The sequence below is a fragment of the Podarcis erhardii genome (assembly GCF_964252035.2).
Source record: "Podarcis erhardii genome assembly, chromosome: 5".
NCBI lineage: Eukaryota > Metazoa > Chordata > Lepidosauria > Squamata > Lacertidae > Podarcis > Podarcis erhardii.
The window spans coordinates 38,330,884-38,350,661 of record NC_138509.1 but is presented as its reverse complement, the minus strand read 5'-3'; the positions used below and the strand labels follow the sequence as shown (position 1 = coordinate 38,350,661).

The window sequence follows — 19,778 nt, the reverse complement described above, 5'->3', positions numbered from 1 at the left end:
AGAACATCCCACAAACTCATGCATACACTCTTGGGACACTTGCTGCCCCATGCAAAACTTGTCCTTCCACCACTGCTCCATCATAGAAATTAAAAGGGAAATGAAGCAGGATAAGAATTAAAGACGATAGCAGAGCTTGTTAAGAGTGTTGTGGGCATCTGGGAGAAGACAGCATAGACCCCAGAAAAACAGTTGCTCCGGAGATCAAGCAAAGGTCCAGATTCTATTAGGAACATAGGAAGCTGCCTTATTCTGAGCCACACCATTGATGCATCTAGCTTATTAGTGCCTACACTGACTGGCAGCAGCTCTCCAGGCTTTCGGACAGGGGGTGCTCGCAGTCCTATCTGGAGATGCCAGACGTTGAGCCTGGGACTTTCTACATGCAAAGCAGTTAACTATATGGCCCCTTCCACACCCAGTGATCTGCTCACACATTAATCAGTAAGAGGTGTTCAACAGTGGAAAGAACTACCTCAGAAAGTGGTGGGTGGACTCTCCTCCATAGGAGGTTTTTAAGTAGAGTTTAGATGGCCATCTGTCTGGGATTCTTTAGCTATGGTTCCTGCATTGCGGGGGGTTAGAGCAGGTGACCCTTGGGGTCCCTTCCATCTCTAGAAGTCTATGGTTATAGGAGTGAGTCCACGCTGATCAGCCCTGCCCTTGGCATTGTGCCTTCCAGTTAGCTCCACCTCTGGCATTCTCACATACAGCACACTTGTATCATCAGGGTTCCAGATCACATGGAATGCACAAATGTTCTCTGCCTGCAAACATTTGCACTGCAAGTCTGGATACCAGCTGGAGCATACAAGCTTGGCATGAGAACTAATGGGTGCAATCCTGTCCACAAGTTGATTGGACAAGTGAACACGTCCCTTTAATAAGGCTACCAAAGTAATAAGTTGTAGGAGGGAATTTAGAAGAAAAGAAAAGAATTTGAAAGACAGAGAAAGACAGACTGAGGATAACATAGCAGAAACTAGCAAGGTGGAAGGTGGGACCATCGGCTGGGGGAGGACTGCAGGGCCTGCTCCCTTCCAGGGCCTTTTCCAACTGGCCCAGGCCCTTATTTGGAACAAACTTTTGAGGAAGTTGGGAAGTCCCTGTTCCAAGTGGTTAATGTGTTTTAAAATGTCCTCAAGCAGTCGGTGGCAATTTAAATTTTTATTTCTTTTTCCCCTTTTTTCCTTTGCTGGGGGTGGGTGGGTGGGATGGATATTTGGTTGGGGATTAATTTTAGTATAATTGTTCTGTTTTTGTTTTTTGTTGTTTTATTGGTTCTGTATAGTTTGTGTTTTGTTTTGAAGGGGCTAGATCAGGGCTGCCTGGGAGTGGGGGCCCAGCCAACACGATGGCTGGGACAAGTTCCACAGGGGGGAAGCACTGGGACATCCGATCTCGGTGATCATGGGCAGGAGGAGGAGTTACGCTAAGACCAGACCATGTCATTACCGAGGAGGCAGGTTTAGTCGTTGTTTGAGGACTATCCCTGCCTCCAGGTCTGGCCTTGACTGGATGGATACTGGAATCAACAGGGGAAACCCACATGACCTGAAGGTGTTGTTGTGTAATGCCAGGTCAATTATGAATAAAACCACTGCCATCCACGACCTGATTGTGGATGGAGGATTTGACCTGGCATGTGTGACAGAAACCTGGTTGGAGGAAGCAGATAGGCCTGTCCTTGCCGCTGCTTGCCCACCAGGTTTCTCTTATGCACAGCAACCCAGGTCATGTGGGCGGGGAGGGGGGGTTGCAGTGATTTTTAGTAAGTCATTAGTTTGCATCAGGCGTCCTACTGGGAAGACCCAGTTTTCTGAGGGCATGTTCTGGAAGTTGGGCAATAGGGGCAGTACAGGATTCCTTTTGGTGTACCGACCTCCCCACTGCACCAAGGATTCCCTGTCCGAGCTGCTTCAGGTCGTGGCAGATGTTCTCCTGGAGACACCTAGTTTGGTTGTCCTAGGGGATTTTAATATCCATGCCGACACGACCTTACAAGGGGCCACTCGGGACTTCGTGGAAAGCATGGCCTCCATGGGGCTGTCCCTGAATAAGTTGGGCCTAACTCATAGTCATGGACATGCCTTAGACCTGGTATTCACCTCTAGTGACGTGGGTGATCTGACACTAAGTAAAAGTGAAACAAAAGAAGTGCCTTGGTCAGATCACTTCCTGGTGTAACTGGACTTCTCCGCGACCCTTCCCCTCTGCAGGGAGGTGGGACCAATTCGGATGGTCCTGCCCCGCCACTTAATGGATCCAAATGGTTTCCAGAGAGTGGTAGGGGATGCTTTATCCCATGTTGATTGCCTTTCAGCTGATTCCCTGGTGGCCCGCTGGAATGCGGAGTTAACCAGGGCTATCGACTGTCTGGCTCTGAAGCGCCCTCTCCGATTGCATGGAGCCCAGACAGCCCCATGGTGTGTTTTTTTCGGAGCTGAGGGTGATGAAACAATCACTGAGACGGCTAGAGCGTCGGTGGCAGAAAACTCACTCCGAATCTGACCGGACACAGGTTAGAGCTCAACATCGAGCCTACCAAGTGGTGATAGCGACGGCGAAGAAGACTTTCTTCACCGCCTCTATTGCATCTGCAGAAAATAGTAACAGGAGACTCTTTCAGGTGGTCCGCAATTTAACGGAACCACCTTTACCACCGGGGCCTTGTAAAGACCTCAAGATCTCTTGCAACGATTTCACAAAGTTTTTTGCAGATAAAATCACTCATATTCGGTAGGAGCTAGACACCACGGTGGGAGCAGGGCTGGGACGGGAGAGTGCTAGAGCCCTGTCTGGTCAAGTTGCATGGAATCAACAGGCTGCTTGGACGTGTGAAACCAACCACCTGTCTCCTGGATCCTTGCCCATCCTGGCTTATAAAAGCTAGCCGGGAAGGACTGGGCTTCGTGGGGTGGTGAATGTTTCCCTCTGTGAGGGAGCCTTCCCAGACCCGCTGAAAGAGGCGGTCATTAAACCGCTTCTTAAAAAACCATTTTTAGACCCGGCCAGTATGGCCAACTATCGCCCAGTCTCAAATCTTCCATTCTTGGGCAAGGTGATTGAGCGCGTGCTTGCTGAACAACTCCAGGCACGCCTGGAGGATGTGGACCATTTGGATCCCTTCCAATCGGGATCATGGGACGGAAACTGCCTTGGTCGCACTGGTTGATGATCTCCGGCGAGCTAGGGACAAAGGTGAGAGTTGTTTCCTAGTTCTGCTGGATCTCTCAGCGGCGTTTGATACAATCGACCATAACATCCTTCTGGACCGTCTAGAGGGGCTGGCAGCTGGGGGCGCTGTTATACAGTGGTTTCGCTCCTTCCTCCTGGGCCGTGTTCAGAAAGTGGTGTGGGGGATGAGTGTTCAGACCCCTGGGCCCTCAGTTGTGGGGTGCGTCAGGGTTCCGTCCTCTCCCCCATGCTTTTTAACATCTATATGAAGCCGCTGGGAGAGATCATCAGGGGGTTTGGACTGGGTGTCCATCAATATGCAGATGATACCCAGCTCTACCTCTCTTTCAAAGCAGAACCAGTGAAGGCGGTGAAGGTCCTGTGTGAGTGCTTGGAGGCGGTTAGAGGATGGATGGCGGCTAATGGAGTGAAGTTGAATCCTGACAAGACAGAAGTACTGTTTTTGGGGGACAGGGGGCGGGCTGGTGTGGAGGACTCCCTGGTCCTGAATAGGGTAACTGTGCCCCTGAAGGACCAGGTGCGCAGCCTGGGAGTCATTTTGGACTCACAGCTGTCCATGGAGGCGCAGGTCAATTCTGTATCCAGGGCAGCTGTCTACCAACTCCACCTGGTACGCAGGCTGAGACCCTACCTGCCTGTGGACTGTCTCGCCAGAGTGGTGCATGCTCTAGTTATCTCCTGCTTGGACTACTGCAATGCGCTCTACGTGGGGCTACCTTTGAAGGTGATTCGGAAACTACAGCTAATCCAGAATGCGGCAGCTAGACTGGAGACCACATAACACCGGTCTTGAAAGACCTACATTGGCTCCCAGTACATTTCCGAGCACAATTCAAAGTGCTGGTGTTGACCTTTAAAGCCCTAAACGGCCTCGGCCCAGTATACCTGAAGGAGTGTCTCCACCCCCATCGTTCTGCCCGGACGCTGAGGTCCAGCGCCGAGGGCCTTCTGGCGGTTCCCTCATTGCGAGAAGCAAAGCTACAGGGAACCAGGCAGAGGGCCTTCTCGGTAGTGGCGCCCGCCCTGTGGAACGCCCTCCCAGCCAGATGGGCGGGGTACAAATATATTATTATTATTATTATTATTATTATTATTATTATTAAAGTTACAAGGAAGATGATATATGAGATTGACCTTTTTTCCCAATACAGTGGACTCTCGGGTTGCGAAGGTGATCCGTGTGGGATGCACGTTCGCAACCCACGTCTGTGCACGCGCAGGCTGCGATTCGGCGCTTCTGTGCATGCGCAAAGCACAATTCAGCACTTCTGCGCATGCGCAACCACCAAAGCCCAGAAGTAACCCGTTCTGGTACTTCCGGGTTTTGGCAGTCTGCAACCCGAAAAAAACGCAGCCTGAAGCAACTGTAACCCGAGGTATGACTGTAGTCTCTGTGCCGTTCACAGGCATTCAACAGGCAGAAATACAGCAATCCCCACACCTGAACAGCTTCACCCCTCTGATCACATTGAGTGAAGGCGAGATCCAGGTTTCCTCAAACAGACCCCTCCACATGGCTGGGAGCCCCATCTGTGAGGGGCTTCCAGTCACATGGAGGAACCTATGGAAGTCAAGCTGTGTTCCCCCTTCAGACCTTTACCAAACAGGCAGAGATGAGAGAGGCAGAGCTGGGCAGCACGTAACCTCACAGGTGGGACCAGTCGCCTGTCCCTACTCTCTCTTATCTAAGTGTTATCCTTCAGTGCAGCAGATATATGAACAGGGCTTTATAGCCACACAATCAGATAGACCGTGTTATTCCCCAGAAGCACTGGGAACATTTTGACTACCTAAATACTCCCAGAATTATTACTGTCATGCACTTCCTAAAATGTGCACTGCGAAGTTGGCTTGAAACATGAAATGATCACAGTCATCGTAAGAGGACCCCCCTTTTAGCCTATAAACATTTCAGCTAAAGAAACAAGGAAGCTAATGAAATCCCACCAAAGCAGCCGACGTTCATCGCCATGAGCAGGTCTAATGATAGCTTAGAGACGGTATAAAGAAAATCAGCCGTACAGGCCACAATCTTCTGCTTTCGCTCCAGCTACTTCATTGTATAAACAAGCATTCATCTACCTTAATAACATGCTTTGCCCTGCTTCACTTTAATAGAACTACTCATGCTTAACAGAAATTATTTGAGTGACCTTTTGAGATACAGCTTCAAGTCCAGTTATGTGGAATGAAATCAGTGGGACTTACTTCCCAGTAAATGTTATGGGGACTGAAGTGTTTGGCAACCAGCATTTTAAAGCTTGGTTTCCCATATACAGTGGTACCTCGGGTTACATACGCTTCAGATTACATACGCTTCAGGTTACAGACTCCGCTAACCCAGAAATAGTGCTTCAGGTTAAGAACTAATCTTCAAGATGAGAACAGAAATCTTGTTCCGGTGGCACGGCAGCAGCAGGAGGCCCCATTAGCTAAAGTGGTGCTTCAGGTTAAGAACAGTTTCAGATTAAGAACGGACCTCCGGAACGAATTAAGTACTTAACCCGAGGTACCACTGTAGTATGTACAGGAATAAATGGGAGGTGGGGGTGTTCTGCCCAGGTTGAGGTGTGTACATGTCATATGCAGCAATGACTGCTGTACAGTAAGCAATAGAAACAGAAATAATGTGTGTATAGGGGCAGGGACCAGGATAGAAATATGTGGGGGACTGTTTTCCCCCAAGCATTTGTTTTATTTTTACCAGTGGAGAAAAAAATTGGGAGAAATTGAAAAACATCTTTATGATCTATTTTCCTTTTATAGAATAACAAAGATAACGTTTTTAAGGCAGGTTTTACAAGTATTCCTTAAGTTGCACTGTGTTCCCTCAGAATGATTTCTAGTACCAATATTCTGTATTTTTCTGTGTATGACATGCCCCCATGTATAAGACGCCCCCTAGTTTGGGGGACTCAAAATTAAGAAAATGGGGAGAGATTGCCCCCGTGTATAAGACTACCCCCCTTTTTAACATTCTTTTTTGGTAAACAAAACCAAAAACAACCTAATATTATACATGGAAAAGTACGATAATAACTATGTGATGCAATATAAAGTGTTGGGTAATTGCAAATTCCCTCCATTCTTGCGGTGGCTAACTTGCAACCCCTGCAGATGACATTGTGGGACTCTAGCTCCTATCAGACCCAGCTGTAAGAACATATGAGGAACAGCCTGTTGGATCAAGCCAGCATCCTGCTTTCACATTGGCCAACCAGGTGCCTGTGGGAAGCCTAAAGCAGGACATGAGCAGAAAACGCTCTTCTTCCACTCCTATGCTCCAGCAACTGGTATTTATTCAGAGGCATGTTGGCTCTGTAACTGAAGGCAATATGTAACCCCACCATGTCTTGTGGCCATTGACAGCCTTAACCTTCTGCATGGCCGGTAGTTAGGGATGATGAGAGCTGGAGTTGTGGAACATCTGGAGGGCCAGATGTAAACTGAAGACAACTCAAATCCTATGCTGCTTGGCTACAGATAGATAATTAACTCTTTTAAAGAGAGGTGGAGACAGTTTGAAAGAGGAATCATTGTTTCTTGCATTTTAATCGTCCCATTTTGTGGAGATATAGTTATTTGTGGTGGTATTTTTTTCTGTTTCTGGATCATTGTTTCCTAAATCAAATGTCTGTTTTTAAAAACAATAACAAAAAAACCTACCCTACTACAGCACTGTTTTAACCTTCCCCTCATTTCCCCCCATGATACTTTTTGACACTTCAGGGTGCCTCAGTTTTGATGCTCCATCTGGGTTTATTTGTAATGATTTGAATAAACTAACGGTGTAATTCAGTACATGTTTACTTGGAAGAAAGTCCCACTGCATTCATGGTGGTTTGCTCGAAATGTGTGCTGGGTTGCAATTGATAGAGTGTATGCTTCTGAATTTAACAAATATAGCCAACATGTACAATTCCATGTACTCTGATATGCATAATGCATTTTAGGTTCCAAACATAGTAAAATAGGTTTAGAACTGACAAGAAAGTAAGTGCTGCATATATTTCTATTTCCACACCAATCTCCTTCTATTTTATGGAGAAGGGAAGAGTGAGGATTTCCCCGTCACCCTCAGCTTCGAAATATTTGGAAATTGTACATATTTTACCATTCTTCTACATAAACCATTTTTCTCAATTTGTCTCTTAAAAGAATGGATAATTGTAACACCTCTGGAACACTGTTGCAGTGTTACAGAGGAACAATATGAAGCACATCTTTACACAAATGCTGATGAAACAATGCTTCACATGTCATGCAAGGCTAAAGCAATGGCTTTAGTGCAGGAGTGGAGAACTTCTGCCCCGGGTCCGTAGGCCAGTCTGGGCCCACAAGGCTATTTCTCTGAAACTACATTCATCTGCCAGTCAGGTGACATAACCCTGATCAGAGAGGGAAGTGAAACCCTCTAGAAAGAGGGCCTGAGCCCTGAGTCACCCACCAATCAGCTGATGGACAGGGGAGGTCAGTCCTGCCCAGTTAAGAGTGTGCAATAGAGCTCCCTGCAATAGAGCTCTCTTGTACACCTGAACCCGGCAGAAGCAGGACAGAACGTCAATCGTGGTCTGTTCATGAGCAGTAGGTTCCCTAGTGCCTGCCAACCACCTGTCAAATCATCTGACACCCCAATGATGTGTGACTGACAAGTGGGTTGTTAATATGACTTTCATTTCTTGTTGAAGTAGAATGCCAGACTTTAAAAAGCAGCAGCAGCAACAAAAGTGTGCTATTAAATATCAGCTCCACTAATTAAAATAAATTAACTAAGCAACTGAAGCAGTAGTCAATTCATCCCCTAATTAAAGTTGGCATACTTTAACAAAACAAAAAAAAAGTTTGTTTTGGTAAGAGTTCTCTCACTGATAAGTATGTGATTGAAGGACATTTTAAAAGTAACAAATAGCCCATGCAGTCTCCCAATACTTGTAATTTGAAAGGAGCTGTGCAGTGCAGCCCCAGACACACTCACCTGGGAGTATATCCCATTGAATTCAATGCAGCTTACTTCTGAGTAAGCATGGGTAGGCTTGCACTGTTAATTGTCTCAGGTTTCTCAGGACCCAAAGGTACATTCAGCAAAACATTGACCCTGAGATGTCTTTAACTTTGGATTCACCCGTTTCTACTTTTTTATGAAGCTAAACAGAAACCTGTTTGACCTCTTCTCATCTGTTTGTTTTGTATGATGGCTGTCATTTCAGCTTCTTACTCTGCGCGCTTGTTTCCCCGACCTGACTGACGTTATGATCACATGTCATTGGCCACCAGGCTTTTTTAAATAGAGAAGAACCTTCAAGGAGTGTGACGCTTAATAAAAGGAAAAGCGGAAGCACTTGATGAAGATAACCACACAAAATCTCAGCAGGAAGGCAAGGAAGGCATTCTGTAAAATGTGACAAGGTTTTCAATAAAGATCCAGTAGAGCCGTGTTGAAAGCTGGTGTTCCAAAGGTTGCAAGGAAGGGCATGGCTCTGGGGAAGCAAGTGTATCTCACATTTTGTGGGACATCATTATAGCTGTCATTCATGTCCCCATGAGAAGCAGCTGCTTTTCCTGTATAAACTTCTCAGATGGGGAAATCTGACCCATGGGTCAAACTCCATGTACTGATACCACAGTTATCGCCAGTCCATCGTGGGTATGAGTGCTTCCCTCCCATGCTTGGCCATTTGTATGTTGGGCCCTCTTTTTTTGTACGCGATATTTATTGGCATCTGTCTGCCTCGGGAGACAATGCAGTGCGCTTCCAGGGGTGAAGTCAAACCACTGCATTAGCAACACCCAAGTGACCTTTCTAGAGTGCAACCTTGGGCAGTGTATATGGAAAGCCTGGGCTGCCCAGATGACAGGACCTCCCTCTTGGCCTCGCTGATGTGGTCCAAAGCAGAGCAATATGTTTGGCACCAGCTTGGCTGCAGGAGTTGGTGGAAGGTAATGTACAAGGCACCATCCAACCGTCTTAGGGACTCCACTCCTGATCTGTGTAGGGTTTATTCCTTAGCCTCCCCACCACCACCAAGGCAGTGGAGGTTCAGGATCAGAGTTATCCTTCTAGAAGGGCTACTTTCCCAGGTTGATGAGCCCCATCTGCTCCTCAGTTCCCTGTACAGCATGTGCAGAAACCTCCTTCTTGACCCACTATTGGTCTCGTCCGCTCAAACCACTGGAGCCTGTCACTGCATGCAGGGGGAAGTTCCTAACCCACTGAGGGCTTGAGACCCATCAGCTACCCTCACCTGGTTTAGCCTGCCTGTCAAAGCCATTCCTGGGGTCTGGCCATTTTAGAGTTGTCACATGCAACTCTAAAAAACCCTTTAGCTCTTTCCACAGAAAGGAGTTCATCCTACATCCACGTTGTTTGCAGCTAAGAGTGAAATATCATTGTCAAGTGTGCATATGCTGTGCACGTTGCTCCAAAACATGATCTCACAATTTTGTTCTTGAGTACTGCACTTAAAAACGCCAAACCTTTCAGGAGTAAAACATTTACTGGAAGTAAAAACAGACTGATTTATGAGAATGAAACAAGTGACAGCCCGAAGTTAGTCAGCCTATTGCCATGAATGTTTACTCAGAAATAAGTTGACTCCATAGGACTTACTGCCTAGCATTGTATAATTTGTTCCTTAAAACTAGAGGGACTTAGTCACAAATCATTTGCCCTGTTTATTTCAGCAGGATTTAAAAGTGGCTTTATCCAGATTGGGACCCCATGCAGAAGAGTTCTCTGGACAGGGACCATAGCTCAGTGGTAGGCAGGGCCACCCAAGACATTTTGTGGCCTGAAGCAATGGGCGAGGTGTCACCTTTCCCCTTCCACAGACAGTAGCCACATACTCAGCTGGCAGTTGAGTCTTACTTCAACACTGATGATGGCACAGCTTCTTCCGTTGCATCTGAGGACAGCTTAAGGGGGGCAGGGCAGTTCTGCATCTGCCGTCTGAAGCAGTTGCCTAACTTTCCAATATTAGGAATGGCCCTGATGGTAGAGCACATGATTTGCATGCAGAAGGTTCTGGGGCAAACCCTGCCATTTCCAGCATAAAAGCATGAAGTTACAGATGACTGGGGAGAGCTCTGCTGAGTCCCCAGAGAACTGCTGCCAATCACAGTAGACAGTCCTAAGGTAAATGGATAAAATAGCCTGGCTCTGGTATAAGGCACCTTCCTATATACTAAAACTCTGATTTCTATCCTACAGAAATGTACATTTAGAAGTTAGTATATTGTGCGTCAGGATGTGCCTTGGCAAATGGGAGGGTGAAGAGGGAAGGGATCCTTGACTCTTAAAACGTTCTCCAAATCGGCTACTATGTTTTTGCTTTTGTTGTTTTATTTGCTGCTGCGGTTTACCTGTTTCATTATTTGTTTTCATATATGTATTGTTTTTAGTAAATCATTTAGAGATTGTTTCGGTATTAAGCAATAGATAAAGATATGTAATAAGTAAATAAATATAATAAGAAAAATATATTTACAATATCCATTATTGACTTAATATTTGCAAATATCTGCAAAATATTTGGGGGTGGGGTGGGTAATTCTGCTTAGACCTTTTTAAAAGAAAAAAAGAAGCAAGTTCCTAATTTATAACTGGGGGTGGGGGGAAGCAATGGATTGTATACAGAGTAGCGCTAAGTGACACATTCCATCAACTCAAGAATTTCTACTTGTACAACAGAACTTTGCCCTCCCCTTGTACACCTCCTAAATCTGTTAACAGGATCAGGCCAATGGCCCATCTAGTCTAGCATGCTGTTCTCACAGTTGCTGACCAGATTGTGCAAGCCGAAATCCATTGCCCTGACAGAACACATTAGTTGGATATCTACTGCCTAGTGACCTTGGCATAGATACAAAAATCAATGCAAGTGGTAATTGACTGTGTACTCCTTTGTGTGCCTAATCCTTGGAACACCTGGTTGCTACTGGCAGCTCAGACACTTCCCATCTTCCAGTTAAGAGGGAAAGGGTAGCAGAATTAAGTCACCAACTGAACAGTGCTACATTTGAATGGCATTACCTTCCTTACTGGATTGATAGCATTTGTATTTGACTTTGACAATTTTAGAACTAACAACAATATTTCTCTGTCCTAAATTATTTTTTTGAGGTTGGGCATAATGCTGAGAAACCAGTCTGATACCCACTTTTGAGTGAACACATCCTGATTAGAGAGTTACTATTTATTTTACCTGTCTCATTGAAATAAAGGGAAGGACTGTGGGGGCATTCCTAACTTCCAGTGGATTTTTACAATCTGCCTGGAGCTGGTGAGCTCCATTCATTGCTCAGAAACTATAATCCTCTCTCTTTCTTTAATTTCTGTTTCACCTGCACCTTTGTTTATACAAAACTAAAAGTCACGTCTACCAAAACAAAGACAAGCTGAGAGGTAATTACTATGTCCAGCTCCATTGAAATAATATTGACTAAATGGGAACAAGCTCTTTGGCTCCCTTTCTACAACAGTGAGGTAGAGGTGAAATATGTCTCTTCTACCCCTCAATGTAGGGGCAATACTAGGGTTAACTTGTTTTCCAAGACCATAGGAGCTAAAATTGTAAACTGGTGACATCAACTTAACATCAACTTGATGTACAATAATTAGCAAATAAGATTGCTCATGGCATGGGTATAAGCTATAGCACTTGATAACATCTGCAGAGTTGGAGATGCGGGTGGCGCTGTGGTCTAAACCACTGAGTCTCTTGGGCTTGCAGATCAGAAGGTTGGCAGTTTGAATCCCTGGTGTGGAGTCAGCTCCTGTTGCTCTGTCCCAGATTCTGCCAACCTAGCAGTTCAAAAGCATACCAGTGCAAGTAGATAAATAGGTACCACTGCAGCGGGAAGGTAAACTGCATTTCTGGGCACTCTGGTTTCTGTCACTGTGTTCCATTGTACCAGAAACAGTTTTGTCATGCTGGCCACATGACCCGGAAAGCTGTCTGTGGACAAACGCTGGCTCCCTCAGCCTGAAAAAGAGATGAGCGCTGCAACCCCATAGTCTCCCTTGACTGGACTTAACTGTCCAGGAGTCCTTTACCTTTTACCTTTGCTTAACATCTGCAGATCAAGTGGTTCAGTGTCTGGCTTAGAGATGGGGAATATGTGGCCCTTCAGTATTGCAACTTCCATCACCCTGAGCACTGGCCATGCTGGCTGTGGCTGATGGAAGTTGGAGTCTAACAATATTTGGTAGACCACAGGCTCCCCACCTCTAATTCATAATACTGCAAGGATGCTCAAAAAAGGCATGATTAAATGGGAGGGGATTCATTATGATTGCATGTTCTTTTGCAGGACAGATCAGGTTCTAGAAAAGGTGTCTTGAGCCTACCAAAGGTCTTTTAGTTGAAATCTTCCTCTCCACTAATTAACTGATTTGGGTTAATAAAATTACACGTGGTACCGGGAGAGACCAGATAGAGAGAAGAGTGCGTGCACTCTCTCTCGCATAATACTAGAATCTGGTTTATCCAATGAAGCTGAACAGTGAAAGATTCAAGACAGACAAAAGGATGTACTTGTTCATACTGTGGATGGATCAACAATGGGATTTGCTAGACCAAGATCTGGTGTTAGTCACCAATTTAAATGGTTTTGAAAGCAGATTTAGACAGATCATAAATGATGACTATATACTACCTCCAGGACCAGTTGCTGCGAAGCAACAGTGGGGAAGACAATTGTCCTCATGACCTAAATCTCTTAAAGTTTGCAATCTTTTTAAAAAAATTAGAAACCTTTTGTAAACTAAAAAATGCCAAAGATTCCCCAAAAAAGGAATGCCATAGATTCACTTTCTGAGAAGTTGCTCAATAAACTGATTGAATCATTGTCATCAGACCAATGAGAAGATTTGCACTGTAGCACTATGGATGCTTATTTTAGATTGCCTCGCTACAGAACACTTTGATGAGTTTTTCTTAACAGATGCTGGGTTTACCAACAGCTTCTGAGAAGAATTAACACTTCCAGCAAGAAAAAGAGTGAAAGAAAGAAGTGGTTTGGGGGAGAAAGGAACATATGACAGCAAATACGGGGCTTTTGATGTGTCTAGTTGTATACGTTGTAATACACCTTCTTGTTCTATTAATAACACAGCCATGATGAAAGATGTCCATGCTTTATTTTCTACAGGCAACTTCAAAAGATAGTACACGATATCAAGAAAAATGACAGCGGAATAATGAGCAAGTTCAAAAAGTAAGCTATGCACACCCCTAATTTACATGATTGAATGTTTTACTCATTTTAGTGCCTATTTTTGATACATGTTCAGCAGAAGACTGTGCATGCCTACTCAGAAGTAGGTCCCAGCATGTTCAAGGGGGCTTACATCCAAATAAGTGTGCATTAAATGGAACACTTCGTGGTATGTGACGGGGGGCCCAGATGCCCAACTGAGCATTTTGAAATTCTCAGTTTTGCTCATAACAAACAGTTCTAAATAGTCTTCTTAATAACAGTATGTATATGAGGCCACATTCACTCCATACATTTAGAGCACTATGATAACACTTTAAACATGGCTTTCTCCAAGGAGTTGTGGGCTCTGTAGTCTGTTAAGGGTCCTGAGAGTTGTAAGGAGACCCCTTATTCCCCTCAGAGAGCTATGATTCCCAGAGTTCCCTGTGATTGACTGTTAAACTACTCTGGAAAATGCAGTCATCATATGACACATGAAACCATTCTGAACCTCGAAGATGGTGTCCCAGATTTGGGCAGTGTTGTGTTGGAGGATATGCATAGATGGCCATAACAAAGCAGTTTACTCAACAAGCCGTAAAACAATCCATCAGTCAAAATAATAAAGTGCTATAACAAAACCAAAGGTAGATAACCTAAGTTCCGTAAATGACTTCCTTAAAATGTCTGCTGAAATAGAAAGGTCTCCATCAATCATCTGAAGTCCAGCAGAAAGAGGGCCTGTCTCATCTCAGGCAGGGGAGGGGAGCTTCACAGTATCATCTCCACAATGCTGAATGAGCAGCTCCAGGTGAATACAAACCATGGACCTGAGCCATAGGAGATCCCTAACAGAGACTTCCCCAAGGTGATCCTTAAGGTAACCATCAGCCAAGTTGTTAAGGGCCTTGTTAATTGACACAAGATCCTTTAATGTGACCCGGTAACATGGGCAACTGGTGCAAGCTCTAAAGCATCAGACTTATGTGATGGTGGAATGCATGGTGCCTCCTTGGTCTTCCCTGCAGTATACATACCATCTGCACAAATGTCAGCTGAAGAGTTCTCTTCAGAAGTTTCTCAGTGACAACTCACCACTGTTCCTAGGTGTATGTAGGCTTCAGATGGTCTACCTCAGTGACGTTTGCTTGCAAATGCAACTGATTAAGAATTACAGCCTCTTCTTTGTCTGAATGAGCCTGCAAAAGACGAGGCAGAAACTCAGGTGTATGTCAAAAGCCGGCTGAAAGTTACATCATGAATGGTCTCAGCCTCAGTAGGAGCACTGTTACTGCTCCTCTGCCTCATGAAATGCTCATGGTTAGGAAGCATATCTCCTCGTGACGTGCTGCTCCAGAGCTGTTCTACAGAGATTACCTCAGAAGGTGATGAACTCTCCTTCATTGGAGGTTTTTAAACAGAGGTTGGGTGGCCATCTCTCAGTAATTTTTTCGCTTGGATTCCTGCATTGTAGGGGGCTGGGCTGGATAACCCTTGGGGTCGCTTCCAACTCTACAATTCTATGAGGCGAAGGAGAAATAGAAGTAGCATGCAGCTCACCTTGCAAATAATTCCACTAAATAACCTACAGTGGCTTCATTTAAAAGTGCTCAGACTTACAAACAGTGCAATCCCAGCCACGTCTACTGAGAAGTCCAAATGACTTCACTGTTGCTTGCTCCCAGGTACATGGGTTTAGGGCTGAACTTTTATAAGGGCATCCCTTTTTGACCCAGCTGTTATGTATTGTCCTCCTATTGGACAAGCACTCTCAACAACTGCGTTTAAACTGGTATCTCTGTATTACAATGGCATGATAGCAACATGTCTCAACAACTTCTGTTGCAACAGACCTGATAAACCAAATCAACAAGGTTGTTCTCCCTCCTTCAGAGAGCTTGCAGCAATTCTTTTCTTTAGGCAGAGAGAGAGAGAGAGAGAGAGAGAGAGAGAGAGAGAGAACCAATTTGCCCCTACCACAACTGCTATGTGTGTGCTCTTAACTCTGTATTTATCCTTAAAACACTTGACTAAATATAGATGCCTACAGAAAGGCACTCTGGAGCTAGACTCGTTTTATATTAGCTCATATATCACTCCTGCAATTATTACCTTCCTTCCACTCCAGAAAATGCTTGTGCTTCTCCTTGGCTCTAATGGCATCAATAGATAGCTGTGGGCAAAAAAAAATTAGTCCCACAATCTGTTACCAAGAACAAGCAGCCAGTTTTGCTCACATGCAGGGCAAGAAGGAGGTATACTAAGTCCCCCATTCACAGCTGCTGCAACATCCATATCTTACATTTAATGCACTCTTATACCACTTTAACAACCATCATTCACCCAAAGAATCCTGGGAACTGTAGTTTGCTGAGAGTGCTGGAAATTACAGCTCTCTGAGAGGTCTGCTAAAAACAGATCCCCTCTAGGAGATCCATATGGCTGTATTTAATCAGACTTCTTATATTTTGAATGCCGTGAGTTTTGTTGTTGGTTCCTGTTGTGTTCATACTGTTCATATCTCTAATTGACTCTGCTCTAACCCTCCTTAGGGAGAGAAAGAGCAGGATAAGAATGCTCATCATTAAATAAATCACAATGCTAAAGTGATGAGAGAAAACGCACTTGGTGTAACTTTCTTTTCCGTGCAGAAGTGTAGACGTCCTTGAAGTCGTACTGATGGGCTCGGCCGTTTCTCTGTTAGCAGAAGCCTGGTTTTGAAAGCACCTGCCAAACACCACATGCGTAACCTTGCACATGGGCAAACTGGCTTACAGGAGCATGCATGACCAAACACACCACATTTGACAAATACACAACTTCCTTTTTTATTTACTGTAAAAGCAAAGCTACTTTGGAGTACAAGAACCGGGTCACCATCTTTTGACCCTCCCACAATGGGAAAACGATATCAGTGAAAATAGCTACATTTTGCATGCTGACTGTGCAGTCAAGGAAATGAATTGAAGCATAACATGAAAGGAGAAGCAATACTGAAAGGAGGAGGGCCATAAATTGTAGCATAACTGAACTAAAATGGGGAACTAGGGGGGTTTATGGCAGAATATCTAGGCCTCTAAACCTTGTGATGATGTTGATAATGGAACATCAGTCATGTTCTCTCACCTACAGACAGAGGCTTCGTTGTGCTACTTGTTGCAAAGAAAAACGTAGGAGTTTTTCGTTCATCAGCCTGATAACTATTGTGAAATTTTATTATGAGGGTTGTAAACTTTTTCTGCAGGATCCCACTTTGTGGCTTGATCTGCAGATATCAGTATCGCTTGCTGTTTGGTGCTATTAACAGATACAAGAGCAGGCATGACCGGTTTCTTTTCCCCTAGTCCATCAACAATACTGTTCTTAATAGCAGGGGTTGAGAGCATGATCCTCCCAGATGTTGCAAGACTACAGCTCATCGCCAAGCATCGTTCATGCTGGCTGCGGTGATCAGAGAGTCTGACAACGTCTCAAGGGCCACAGGTCCCACAGCCCTGCTTTATGGTCAAGCCTGTAAATGTTATAATGCCAGTGATTCCCAAACCAGTTGAGCAAGGTTACGTGACTTGTAAATGGTTCCATTCCATTGACTGCTCACCAGATGCACACATATTCAAGCAATGCACACACACACAGAGGAGCTTTCTGTTTACTTTCTCTAGCAGCAGGTTCACCAATCTGAACAGCCAAAACTCACAAGAAATAAAAATGCAGCTGAGTAATTACTTTAGCAGCTATTGGGTCGAAGCAACTAGATACATCCTCCAAATGCACATGTGGAACTCATACTGTCAAAGACTCACTATGTGATGCTACAGAAATACCAGTGGTGTGCATTTGTGGTTTCGTTCCATTTGCAAGTACGAGTGTTACAGCTTTCACAAAATGACAGACCTAACCTGCTTGAGAAACGTTTGTCTTTTCTTCTCTCTTTTGATACTTAGGTTCCAAAATGAACAAATGGCCATAATTTGCAAAACTGGAAAAAATACATGGGATCGGTATGGCGATTGAGAATTGCACAAGTTTTGGTTGTTCAGCATGAAGTCTTGTTGCCCGCTTTCAGTGTAATGCTTTTGTGTTTTTTGCCAGGGTTTACTTGTAAAAGCAGCGCCTTCTCTCTCCTGTCGAGTCCCTAGACCATCAGCCTCTTAATTTTCTTTTTTCCTAAAAGTACATAGGCAGAGCAAACTTGAATGTCCATTCCACCACGGGACCATCTCATGGATTGTTTTTCCAGCACTTACCTGTGTGATGCATGCTAAAAATGTAACACATGGTGTTTAAAAGCATGTTTAAGCATGTGTTTGATGTGGATAGCCGCTGCAGGAAATTCCAACTCCTTGTAGCCTTGTAACTGTATCAAATGATTTATGGCATCTACAGGTATTTTGTGAAATCTGCTAACAGCTCAGGCCTGTAGAAGTTGGAATGCATTTTGTTTAGTTAAACCCACAAATAATTCAAACAACCATGTCATATTTCAGGCCAGTCCCATTCGAAAAAGACATCTACTGCCAACCTGAAACACTGAGAAATTTCACTGCACTCTCATATACCGTGATCAAAGATAAACTCATCCTTTTTAAGCATGCCAGCTATGGTTAACTTCATTGGCTTGGATTCTAAGATAAATTACCTTATGGAAGCTCACAGGAAGAAGTGTTTCCTAAATTCTACTCACTACTGCGGTCACAAGAACAAAAAATAGCCTCACTGGAGTGTTGGGAAGCCCCTCTGAACAATCTGAGATAGGGCATGGGAGGCTGAGAATCAGCCACAATTGAGCAGACCTCCATCTGATTTTGAATGATTAACACTATCCTCTACATGCCCACTCAGAAGTAGGGATGAGGGAGACATTCATTTCAGTTTGTATGTAAATGTGCACTGATAACATTAAAATTCTAAACAATATAGGGATGAATAAGTAGACACAGCAATAATTGTAAACAACTTTTAAATACTTGCTAAAAGATGCATGGCTTTTAAACAGTGCTGGGGGATAAGTGGCCCTCGAGATTGTTGTTGGACTCCAACTTGCATCAGCCCCAGATAGCATGGCTAATAATCAGGAATGATGGGAATTGTAGTCTAACAACATATAGGATGCTACAGGTTCCCCATGCCTGGCTTACATTGTATCTTTCAGATGTTACAAATTCAAAATCAGATTGAACATGTCTTGGAAAACTCCCATCCACCTAACTAGGATCATTCCAGCTAAAACAGCTTATGAATCACCATTATCTGAGAACCCAGTTCTGCTTAGATTTGCATTCATCAGCAGCTCCTCTTAAGCTGGTCAGGATCAGAACTGGTCCCTAGGCCCTGTGGAAAACAAATTGAAATTTTAATTAGCAAAGAAGAAAGGAACTTGTTTTCAAACAAAGAAGCTAGAAACCAATATTGAGATTCAGAATCAGATTCTGATTCAGAATAGACAAGAAATACTGGATGCATTCAAACCTAAAATTTGCAGATTAAAAGGACATTTCACTATTTAGCATTCTAAATGTTGTATTGGATAGTTTTGTAACTAACAATCTGCATTTCTTACATCCTTAATTGTCTGTCTGTTGTGTTTTCCTGCAGAAATATCCATGTTCATTACATGCATTCTTTCCCCAGAAGTATCACAAACCATAGATTTGTTTGCATCTTCATGTACCTCTTGCTAAGTGTCTTTGTCATGGTCTTTTGTCACCAGCTTTTTGTTATAGTTCGTTTTCGCCAAGTGCTTTGTTGCTATGCAACTATTATTTAATGGCCTGGAAGTGTAACATAATACTTTTGTATTTTTCACAGGCTAACAAATAAACCACCACCAAGTGTGCCACCAGTAGATTATAGAGGTATGAACATGAAACTGTTTATTAACCGTTAATTAAGTCCTGTGGATAGTACCAACCACAGTTTAGGGAGTTTGGGGCTTATAAAGGAAGGTGAGAGGCAAGTCACATGTATCTTGCCTTGGGGGTGCCCATTCCTTGGTGGGGGCCCATGCAGTTGGCCCCCACCCAGATGGTTGGGTTAATTAAAAGTTATCTGAGCTACATGGAAACCACTCACAGAAGTGGTTCCGACATGGCTAGGGCAATGGTTAAATGGGCACTTAATCAATGACTTCATTGCATAGCTGATCATAAGTGTCATGTAGCTAACGTGAACACTGTATCCCTATGAAGAAATTTGAATCATTACCTCGGCTATTAGATGTGAAAAGGCAGGCCACAGAAAAGCTGCCTCAGCTAAAAGATCAAACCATAAAGAAGTACCTGATGAAACATAACCCTTTGCTAAGCTTTCAGAATGGTATTTAGGAAGCCTCAGGAGAAAAGTAGTACTGTGCTACATTTAGGCATCGGAGGCTGTGATTTAAG

The 19,778-nt window shown here is 44.2% G+C and overlaps 1 protein-coding gene and 1 long non-coding RNA gene across 6 annotated transcripts in view; one reads left to right on the top strand and one right to left on the bottom strand.

The window, feature by feature from the left end:
- BLNK (B cell linker) overlaps positions 1 to 19,778 on the top strand; it is a 97,658-nt gene that overhangs the window by 51,766 nt on the left and 26,114 nt on the right. For 3 of the 5 annotated variants that reach the window (XM_081863281.1, XM_081863279.1, XM_081863282.1), the window contains 3 exons: positions 13,348 to 13,413; positions 17,340 to 17,396; positions 19,204 to 19,250. In XM_081863281.1, the coding sequence (XP_081719407.1) occupies positions 13,348 to 13,413; positions 17,340 to 17,396; positions 19,204 to 19,250 (170 nt within the window). The remainder of the gene's footprint in view (positions 1 to 13,347; positions 13,414 to 17,339; positions 17,397 to 19,203; positions 19,251 to 19,778) is intronic. The other 2 variants (XM_081863280.1, XM_081863283.1) reach the window with 1 other exon arrangement.
- Positions 17,464 to 19,191, bottom strand: LOC309342641. Its single transcript, XR_014156950.1, has 2 exons — positions 18,640 to 19,191; positions 17,464 to 17,562 (listed from the first exon to the last, which is right to left on the bottom strand). It is a non-coding gene; the product is annotated as an uncharacterized lncRNA (long non-coding RNA).